Raw genomic sequence first — 11,076 nt, forward strand, 5'->3', positions numbered from 1 at the left:
GGGCCCCTCCCCGGGCAGATGGAGCTCGTTAGCCCTGTAAGGCAATCCATCTACGTCCTGAGGACCTCGCTGCCACCGTCCAAGCTCGCTTGGCCCCGGCAGATGAACCTCAGGATTAAAGGGTGGGCTCAGTTCCGCGCACACTGTGTCTCACCTAAAAAATCCAATGTGCAGGCTGGAAGGTGGAAAGACCTTCCCCGGTTCTTCGTTCACGAAGACTGGCCATTACTTACTTACAACTTCCTCGTGAGGGGAAGAGGAGGGGCAGGCAGTCATTTCTTCTCTGTTGACCGGTGACAGGACCCAAGAGAATGGGTGTCAGGGGAGGTTTAGTTTGGATATTAGAAAAAGGTTCTTCACCCAGAGGGTGGTTGGGTCCTGGAGCAGGCTCAACAAGGCCATGGTCACAGCACCAAGCCTGACAGAGTTCAAGAAGCATCTGGATGATACTCTTGGGCGCATGGTGTGACTCTTGTGGGTGGTCCTGTGAAGGACCAGGAGTTGGACTCGATCTTTGTGGGTCCCTTCCAACCCAGCATATTCTGTGATTCTCTAATTCAGTGATTTTCTCTCTGGAGAAGGCTGCGTGGTTGAAGGGAAGGTAAAGGCAGTCAGATTAAAGACAGTCTATGCATACCTATTTTTGAAGCATCATTTGAAAGGAACAGAATTAAGGACAGACAAAGTTTCAGAAAACAGGACTGGAAAATTCTGGAGTAGCACAAGGCTAATCCTCTGGAAATATTTCTTTCTTTTTTTTTTTTTAAATCAGTTTCTTTAATGGTTTTGCTTTTTAATAAAATTGAAATATTATTGCCTTTGATGTATTTTTCTGAGATCTGACATCCCACTCTATCTCACTCTCATCTCTCGTTGCAGTTGCCCAAGGTACAGTTTCCTGGAGCCTGTTTGAGAGGTGGAGCAGAAGATGGGCTCCGCCCGTGTATCCCCCTACTCCCCAGTGGCACAGAGGCCATGGGTCATTAGAATAGGAGCTGAAGGCCACTCATTTCAAAGGTGGCAATACTGACCATCTTCAGCTTGCAGAGTCCTCAGCTACACAGTTATGATCAAAGCACTGAACAGTTGACATGAGTGAATGGTTTTGCTGAACACAGCCCAGAGAAGCTCAGACATCCCTAAACCCCAAATCCTCTTCCTCTTATCTCCTCTCCTTTGCCCACGGGACATCATCTCATGCTGTTCCTCTGCTGCTGGCAAACAAAGGTGGGCTGCGGCTGTGAGTCCTCACTGTCTCTGCTGAAGGCTGGTACTAACCCGCACTTGGCAGAGCACTACTGGGGTTTAAAGGCCTCTCAAGGGGCTCCTTGACGGGGAATCTGTCGCCCGCACTGCCCTGATCGAAAGGTGCCTGTCCCAAAACACAAACTGACCACCCCCTCGCCCTGAGAGACGAGTTGCAGGGGCTGTGACATCGCTGAGCAGTTTTCTCTGAGGCTCGACCGGGACACGTCTGCGTTTCCCAGGCCGGTGGGCCAGCAGCGAACGAGAGCGTGGGATGGCTTTGGGATGGGGATGATGGGGCAGAGGCAGCCAGATCCGGCACGGGGGACCTGAGCTGTCGAGCGGTCTGACGAGCCGCCCCGACACTAGGAGGGGATCTCCAGACGCCTCCTCAAAGCAGCAAAAAGAAAAAAAAAAGTGAACTATAAATAAACGCCTTCGCAGCCTTCCCGAATCGCTGAGCTCCTCCTCGAGCCCCGCCGGCGAAGGGGAGGGGGAAGCCGGCCGGGACGCCCCCGCCCGCCTCCCCGGAAGGGTCGAGGGAGGGCGAGGCGGCCCCGCTCCGCCCCGCCCGGCGCTTTCTGTCCGCTCTCCCGCGCCGTACGGCCCGGCCGCGCCGGCTCCATCCGCTCGCAACTTGGCGGTGCGGGGCGCGGGGGCTCCGCCGCCCTCGCCGGGCGGGGGCGAGGCCATGGCCGGCATCGGCATCGACCACTCCAAGCTGCCCGGAGTCAAGGAAGGTGCGGGTCACCCCGGGGGACACAGGGGCGCTAGATGGGACGGGGCGGTTTGGGGGAAATTGGGGCAAAAACTAAGGGTTTTTGTTTGGGGTTTTTGTTTGTTTCTTTTGTTTTGTTTTGTTTCCTCCCCCAGTGTTACTGTTTGACAATTTACCAGCGCCGGGGCGGTGCCGAGGCGCCGGGTCAGCGGGAGGGGACGGGGGCGCTCCGGCCGCTGCTCGGGGCTGCCCGGGGCTTGCGGGAACGTCCCGGTTCCCCGGGCGGGATGTCCAGGGGTCCGTGCGGGTCGCGGGAGCGGAGGGAAGGCGGGGGCCGGGGTGGCAGCAGCAGCGCTCGCGTGGCCCCGCTCCCGACTCTGCCCTCCCGGGGTGAGCGGCGGGGGGCGGGTTGGGAACGCCGCTTTTCCCCGGGAGCAGACGAGGAGCGGCGCTGGGGGAGGGCGCAGCCCTTTGTCTGCGCCGAGGCCGCCGCCGGCGCCTCTGCCGCGCTCCCCCCGCCGCGCCCGGGCAGCCGGAATGGGGGCACCGGGCTGCGCTCCCGCGGGGCCGAGACAGCCGGGACACCCTACGGGGAACGGACGTGCGGAGATGTCCCTCGCAGTTAGGGCTCGGCTGTGTTTGGAGGTTCCGCTCGGGGCGTTGGAAAAATGGGAGCGGAACTGTGAATATCCACAAATTTGAGGGAGACTGGTGATGTTGAGGTCCCGGTTATAAATACTTAAGCCCACTCTTTTTTATTGAAGATTGCCCTGCATTGAGCTCTGGAGCTCCTACCCTGCCCTGCAGACCCCCCGTGCTTGCCGGAGCACAGGGCGGGCAGTGCCCCCCTCTTTCGGGGGATCCCGCTGGCTTGGCCTGTGCTCAGAGCACGGATTCACCTTCCTTTTGGGCTAGGCTGGCCTTGGCTTCCCTGTTAGCAGTGTATCTGCCTCACACGTGTGCCTTTGAGCTCAGTTAAACGTGCCCTGGAGCTGCTTTGGGTTTAAAAAGCTTTGTACGAGATAGTTTGTTCTTTCTGACAGTGATTTGTGATATAAACTAGTAGAAGCACTGTTATAATCAAGTTAGTTTGGATTTACGCTCTGGTAATAGAGAGCACTGTGTGCCTGCCTAAAAAAACCCAAAACTCTTTAAACTTTTTTCCCTTGCCACTGGTATTTTTTTTTCCTAATTTCAATTCTTACAAAATAGCAAGTTGAAATTTGATGATTCAGCTGGTCAAGAGTAGAAAACATATGTCTGTGCAGGCAGCTGGGTGCTCCTTTTGACCTCTTGTCTTCCTTCAATGCTTCACTCAGTGCTACTGGAAGGGAAGTTGAAGTTTTAGGGTTAATGTTGTCCCTATTAAGTCATTAGCAAAGTTGTTATTGGTCATTTTAGTGTGGTAAACATTTCATCTTAAGGGTCTGTCCACACATGGTTACTCAAGAAAATGAATCCAATTAACCTTTCCTGTGGGTTGATTAAAGTGAATTAAATCCCTATGTAGATGCTCATATTCAGAATTTAGGTAGCCTTGATTTGATTTGTCTTTATTCATTTTTGAAGTGAACCAAGTGGACCAAGCTAAGTTGGCCTACATGCGAAATGGAAGTATATTTACAGGGTTGCAATATAACTCAACCTGTCCATGGTAAATTTGCACCTATGGTATAGCGTGGATTAAGCTTCAAGAGTGTCCTGTTACAACGATTTGTTGTTACATGATAGCAATGGGATTAAAGTAGAATCCCAGAGCAGCTCCAGCGTGCAAAGTAGAGGAGGTTTGAGCCATGTTCTGCAAAGTCTCAGGCATGTGTCACGAGGTTCAATGGCATCAGTTGTTTTTATTTTGGAAAGTGTTGAAACTGAGCTATGCTTTGGATTAGGTCTTTTCATGCTCTGGGTTAATGCCAACCAAGGAAAGAAATGCATCGCCTTCCACACCTAGGGAAATATTTATTGCTCCTGATAGAGAAATCACTCTTGATCCTTCTGGAAAAAGAACATTCCCTTTCTTCTTTTGGGGTAAAGGTCAGTTTAGTAATTCATTAACAATGAAGAACATGGTTTCAGTTTGAGTACTTTGTTCTTCACCAGCTCTCCTTCAGGAGTGGAGGTATTATGTCCAGGTTCTCCCTGTCCACAGGTAGCAGGGACTGCTGCGAAATAGCATTATCATCCTCTTCTGGAGTGGTCTCAAAAAACTCTTCTAAAAAAGTGAGATCATTTCAGTGCAACAAAGGTAGTGAAAATCTGACAGCTGTAGCTAGGTGCTGCAGGAAGTCTTGATTCTTGTGTTTACTTTCCTTTGTTATCTCTGAAAGCATTTATATCAGCTGAAGGCCTGATATAGATGGCATTTTGCTGGTGAAAACTGCTTCAGCTGGTTCAGTTTATTTTGTGGACAGGGGTTTATGGGTGTAAAATACACTCTCAAAGCACATTTTTCCAGCTATAAACTAGACCTTGCTACTGCAGCCTGGTGTTACAGAAACATTTTTCCATGAGTGGTAAAGTGGATGTTCTGACCACTGTGGTCAGTAAACCTCTTGTAAGTTATTTGCTGAAGGTTTTGGTGTTAGTTGCAATCTGTGGCCTGAATTTCTCTGCCTGTATTTCTGTTCACCTCATGAGTGTCTCTGACGTATTTGCTTTTCACAAAGTAGCCTTTGCTGTTTGCTCTTCTGACCTGCCTCAAGAGACTGGTCATCTCTGTGTGTAGATCTTTTTTACCGGAGACCTTATTTGTGAGCCTTTTGGTGATAAAAAAATTCCTAGAAACATTATTTTAATTACTTACTTCTAAAGCCAATACAAGAAACTATCTTGGACCCTAGTTGATCTCTATCTCACATTTCTTGTGATCTGATGCATTACTAGCAGCTGCATTTGGGAAGGGCTGCACCTTCTTCTTGGCTGCTTGTTGTAAATGAGCTCTTGGACTTGAGGGGCATTGGTGGCTGCAAGCAGGCAAGCAGAGCTGCACAGGAGACCTTTCTGAGGAGGCCTTTTGGAGTTGTACAAACCTTGGCCCCCTTTAGAGGGTGTACCTGTGCTCATGTCTGCTGTTGTTGCCTTTCCAAAGGGCATAAGTTTGTGTCAATGGCTTCATGAAGGAGATACCTGTCTGCTAGGACTGAGGCTTAGACCTTCATCCACTGCAGTCTCTGAGAGCCAGCAGTTGTTAGCAGCAGCAGGAAAAACCCAGGGCTTGGCATCCTCACCAGGGGCTTCTAACCTTCCTGCTAGTTTGAATCCTTTGTGAGGGGAGAAATGGGAAAGGTGGGGGGAAGGACCCTGAACTCTGCCCTAGCAGTGTGAAGCTCTGGAAAATGTGCTCTGGAAATTTGCAGTGGCTAAAGTGTTTTTACTGAATTTTATTTTTAGTAGTGCTGTAAAGACATAAAAGGCAATACATCTGTGCCATTCATTAGACATGCTGCTGTCTGGAGCTCCAGCCTTGACAAAGGCTGCTTGTGGCACCTGTGCTTGGAGAGACATGGCAATAATGCTCATGCTATGGTTTCTACTCTTTGTTTTAAGCATCTGATTTGACTTTTGGGAGCTCCAAAGCTGTACATTCAAATGCTGGTGGTTGTAGTCTGCTGCCCCAGAGGCCAGTTTCCCAAACGTAGTAGTAAAAGATACGGCTCTCACTGTGACCTTGGGGAAACAGGAAGGGTTGGAATATTTTCTGTCTTGGCAAGGCATTCTCCAGGGCAAGCAGCCTGCCTGGCTGTCTTTTGCCTTAGCATAAATTTAATAAAAGTTTGCTGTTAGCATTGGTCTCTCTTCCTCCCAGCTACAGACCTTCCTGCTGACCTCTGCAGCTTAACATGACCTGTGCTGAGACTCCTGCCTTAAAAACCTCCTGGCTGCTGACATTCCAAGTGACTGGGGAGGGGGATCAGCCCTCAAGTGCAATGTGTCAGGCTCTCATGGAACAGACTGAGCTTATTGGCTTATGTTGGGGCCTTTGGTGCCTGTCTGTGCTCAGCAACATGACAGTGGACAAGAGAAATTTGAAGTCTGTCAAAGGTGGAAGAGGGTTCAGGAAGTGTTGATGGCTGGCACAGTGTCTGATGAGGAGGGATTCTGCTTAAGGGTTTTTCAGGGAATGTTTTTGAGGGATGAGCTGTCAGCTGTATTCATGTGAAGGAAGCATTGACCTTTAACTGGATTAGTATAATCAGGGCAACAATTTTGAGAGCAGCTGAGGGTCAGCCAGGTCATTGTGAAGCCACCTGCCCCATGCCTTTTGGCTCCAGCTGGGATTTTTCCTTGCAGCATCATGATTTTCTGCTTTTGTGACTTCCTTGTAGAAGGGCTCTGAAAAATTCAGCCAAGCTGGATGGCTTGAGGGCAATGGGGAAGAGGAGAGTGATGGAACATAGATGCAGGTCACTGGTTTATGTCCACTATTCTGGATAATAGGAAGTCTTTTTTTCCAGCATGCATGAATTCAGTAGCTGAGGCTGTGCTACTCATTTCACTTCTGGTTAAAGCTGGGTGAAAATTTTATTATGCATTCAGTGGTTCTGGGTCTGCAGTGCTTGGCAGAGATGGGCAGGATTAGCATATTTCATGCTCTTGGCTCTGAAAGGCAACTGAGCAAGCAGGTCTACCTCCTCCCATCCGTAAATTCTTAGCAGTTGTGTTCTGCAAGCTTCTGTGGAGGCTATACTGAGGCAAAAAGATTGCTCAAAAAGCAGTCTTTGGCAGAGCAAAACTTCCAGACTCCTGTTGATGCTTTTTGCAGAGATGTTTTCTTAGCTCCTGACAAATTTTTGGACTGGGATAAGAGAAGGCACAGCCTGTTTTACACTGATTCCTGGGGATACAAGGTGGGTTTTTTTCTCTCATTTGTGGTACTACTGGAGCATCATCCATCACCCATTGCTGGTCTCTGAGTAGTGATCCCAGCTGAGTGGTGTGTTTGTGGTGACCACGGGCCTCTGTTTAATCTTTAATTTCCTGTGGCCATGGAAGGCCAGAGGGTGCGTATGTGCCAGGCAGGAGTTGGAGATGGCTGCTGCAAGGAGCAGGAGAGGCCAGTTGTGCTCCCTTTGGCACAAGGAAAACACTGCTTGGAGAAACAATGGGCTATGCCTTGGGGCTGTGTGAAACTTCTGTTTTGCTGAAATAAGGTTTCTTTTTCTTGCTCAGAGTCATCCAGTTCACATGAATGTGGTGATTTATGGGACAAAGCAACAAATTCCCTGCCTGCTTCTTTGTCCCCTTTCCCAGAGTGTCCTCCGTGTTCTCACTTGCTTGCTACTCTTCCTGCTTTGTGCTGGTTTGAAGACTGAAGGAGTGAGGAAGAAAGCTGTTGGTAAAATGCCTTAAAACTTTAGGTCCATTTTCTGGCATGGCACTCCTTGCTGGTTTGTCCTTTTGTCGTTTTCCAGAAAGGTGATATAGTTGCCATTCTGCTGCTGTGGATTGCATTGCAGGGAGTAAAGGGTATATTTACTGGACATTTCCACCTGGAAAGCTGTTGTCTCCCTGGAGGCTCCCATGTGTCACTGAACTCTCTGTTCACCTTACAGTGCTGGCTTTTCCATGGTACATATACAGGACTTTGTGGAAGTCCCTGGACACTTCATTTATAGTTCCTTTTGAAAAAGCAGAAGTTAGAGCCTTCCTACTGTTTTCTTTCTCAGTATTTAAAAAAGGTATCACACAGCTGGCTGAGTGAGTGCTATGCGACCATGGCTGGAGTCACTTCTAGCAGGGCTGGGAAGAGAGCAGGAGACTGCAGCACCATTCTGTATGTATGAGGCGCAAGGCAGGGCTGTTGTGAACTTTGCCTTGAACAAAGGGGATCAGGCCTGGGCGCTCGTAAAATTTGCTCTGTAACCCTAGGCACCCTGTGAGTTAAACTTGTCAGAAGTGTTACTTTCCCTGGGGAGAAAGGTGTAGATGAAAGCCTGCACAGAGCCTGCCACAGCCATTCTGCCCCTGCCCAAGGATTTTGTGTCAGGCTCCAGAAGCTCAACTGATGATTATTTTAATTGCACACCATCTCACAGTGCCACATCCACAATGCTCCGTCAGCCAAATAAAAATAGTGAGAACTTTCTGTCTCAGGCCTGGGTTGGTAGGGGTTTGGTCCGTCTGCTCTTGATAGCTCTGCCCTGCGGTAAGTGCTCTTCAGGATAGAAAGTCAAAGTGGGTTTGTAAGTGAGTCACGCTTCTTCACTTCTCTTTTCAAAGGAGGTGTAACAAGCTGTGTGCAGTAAAACAGAGTTCTTGTGTGCATTTTCGTTCACTCACTTCCAAGCCCTTCTACTGAACCAGAACTTGGTGGCTGGAGGAATCAGCTCTAAGAGGAAATGTTATGTGGGGTCAATATGAGCTGTTCAGAAGTGATGACAAAGGGGAAAAGGTTGTAAATGAGCAAATATCTGAAAGCACTGAGACACAGATTGACAGGAGTGACCTGAGAAGTAATGGGACGTAAAGGAGGAAAGAAGTTAGTGCAAACAGGGGTATTTCCTAGCAGTGAGGGTTTTAATTTCTTCCAGCAGAAACCTCTCCAAAAGTTATGATATGTGTAGCACTGGCTCTTTACATCCAGGTGGGACCAGAGGCTGGAGTGTGCCCTGGCTGGGAACATTCTTTGCAGAGGAACTGTAGCCCCTCACCTGACACATGTATTGGTGTAGTGCTGGACTGGGTTGGAGCAACCTTCCCTGGTGTGGATGGAAAGCTTCCCTATCTCTGCACAGCAGAAAGGCTTGGCACTGCAAAAGCACCTGAGCTTATCATATATGTCTCTTTCGGATATGGCAAATGTGACTTGTGGCATCCTGGTGTAAATAGATGCCTTCTCCCTCTGTTCTGATGTTAGCTTTATTATTGGGGTGACAGCTGGTGGGATGGGGAGGATTTATGTCGTAAATTCACCAGTGCCTCCTGGAGCCTTTGGTAAGCACTGCTGGGGGCTGGGGTGAAGTGTGGAGGACAGCAGGGAAAAGGCCTGGGAATTTTCCAAGCTGCCAGGGTGTGGGCTGTTTTTGTGGCTGGCAGAGAGCACTGCCGTTCACAGGACTGTGCTCTCCTGCAGGCGATCTGGTCGGCGCCAGGTTTCCGAAGGAAGTCAGTGTTGGGAAGAGGGGCTGGGCTCTCCTGGCCTTATTTGCAGTGCTGGAAGGACTGTGTCCTTGGCTAGGGCTGCACAGCCCTCCCTGGATTCTGCACATCCCTGATATAAGGTGGAAAAAGCAATTTTATCTCCAGCTCAGTGCTCAGTAATACCTTGTTCTCCAGGTGGTGGGCATTGCCCACAGCATCAGCTCTGGCTGTGTAACAGGTGAACCTGTTTTGTCCTGATTTTAATTTGGTTTATTATTTTTATTTTTTTTTCTTCTCTTTTTAAGGGGCCATGAGTATATCACCTCAGGGTGATATAGTTCCCAAAGCAAAAAACTTTACTTTCATTGACCTGGGGCTGATTTAGTGCTCTTGGAGAGGAGAAAAGGTGGCCAGCCTGCTTCTTCCTCACGCTTTGCAATGCTTGTGATCTGTGGGCTCAGATGCCACAAAGCAGTTTGCATTGGGAGCTCTGCCTCCCTGTCCATCTGGCCTCAGATGCCAGGGACTTGTTCTTGCCTTCATATTCCACTGTTTTAAATCTGTAGTTGCACTAATGGTAATGTGCCAACACAAGGCTGTGACGGGAAAGTGGACTTGTATTGTTAGTGCTGTAATGTTACCGATTTCTGACTCTTTTGTAGATGGATGTGGAGCTCTGACTGATCTGGGGCCAGCTTTGGTACTTTGTGTTTCCCAGAGCTGACTAATAAACCTGGAGAACTTAAACACAGGAAGTAGTGGGGGAGAGGAGGGAGTTCCCATGAGGAGCTGGTGGAGCAAAGAAAAGGGGTTTTGAAACGAAGTAGAGCATCCTCAGTTGATTGGGTAGAGAAAGGTTGTTCTTGCAGAGCAGATTTGCAATGCTACCAGCAGCTGAACATGTGACAGACAGGAGTCCTTCCTTAAATCCCAGCAGCTACCTTTCCAGGGAAAAGAAAGCTGATTAGGAATCTCTGCAAGAATCAGAGCTGATTGCAAGATCAGTTCAGGTGCCTTCTGCTTCCAATGCAGCAGCTGGCTGGGTTTCCAGCAAGGCTGGTAGGCTGCCAAGAGGCCCATCCTGCATGAGCTTTGCTTCTCTTGGTATCTCATCTGGCTTGTTCATGTATGCACTGATACTGCGGTCTGTCCTTCCAGCTGCAGCTCTGCTTCAGTGACAAGCCTTAGAACGGTGTCAGGATTGGCTCTAGTCACCCAAAGGCTGAAAATAAAGTGGTGTCTTTGAGGGAGTCTTTCTTTTGCTTTTTTTCTCCAGAGATTCTTGTTCCTCCATACAAATGCAGGTCACTGTTGTGTAAAACCACACTGCGGGGTTTTGAGAGGAACTTGAACCTTTTTTTGGCATTTGGCATCCTCTGTGTTGGTGTGAGGTTTTCATCAGTCAGCCTTTTGTAAGCAGTCACTAAACTGAGTCAGGGCATGAAGTTGTACCTAAGGGGTATTGAGAGTATTGAGAGCTCCTGTTCTGTGTCCTGTCTCCCTTGTATTTTGCTACATTATCTTTTAGGATTAAGCTGGAAGAGAAGCCTGGGAGAGCTGACACTTTGCATTATCTTCGTTCCTGTCTGCCTGCCTGCTTCTCTAGAGCTGCTGTGGTGTTATTCACCACAGACTGAAACTGAGGGTTTAGAAATGCTGGTGAAATATGTGACCCTGAGTGCCATGTCTCCTGAAAGCCACCCCGAACCACAAAGTGGACCTACCAGCTCTCTGTGAAGAAACTGCTGAACTGAACAAGGAGTTTAGGTGTGCATTTATCAGAGAATGCCGTTTTGCCTATCTGGGAAATTCAGTGTGCCATTCTAAGAGTTACGTAGTGTAAAAATGCCTAAAATACTGAAACAAAAGCTGAATTAAACAGGTCAAAGCAAAATACACTGATCATTGTTGGAGATGGGTGTGGGGTGGGTGTATGTAGTGCTCATCTCTTGAGATGCAAGCTCCATGCCCGGGCAGTTTTCTGAGTGGGTGGTTGTTTTTGAGTTATGCATGAAAGAAAACTAGTTCCCCCC

At 48.9% G+C, this 11,076-nt stretch overlaps 1 protein-coding gene across 1 annotated transcript in view; it reads left to right on the plus strand.

Moving 5' to 3' along the window:
• Nucleotides 1–1,894: 1,894 nt before the first annotated feature.
• The window catches only part of CCDC50 (coiled-coil domain containing 50), a 38,264-nt gene continuing 29,082 nt past the window's right edge, over nt 1,895–11,076 (plus strand). The window contains exon 1 of the mRNA XM_027883943.1: nt 1,895–1,985. Within this exon, the coding sequence (XP_027739744.1) occupies nt 1,937–1,985 (49 nt within the window). The 5' untranslated portion in view covers nt 1,895–1,936. The remainder of the gene's footprint in view (nt 1,986–11,076) is intronic.

The sequence above is a fragment of the Empidonax traillii genome, unplaced genomic scaffold (genome assembly GCF_003031625.1).
Source record: "Empidonax traillii isolate 1590-97213 ecotype Southwest subspecies unplaced genomic scaffold, ASM303162v1 scaffold138:size3245559, whole genome shotgun sequence".
Classification (NCBI taxonomy): Eukaryota; Metazoa; Chordata; class Aves; order Passeriformes; family Tyrannidae; genus Empidonax; species Empidonax traillii.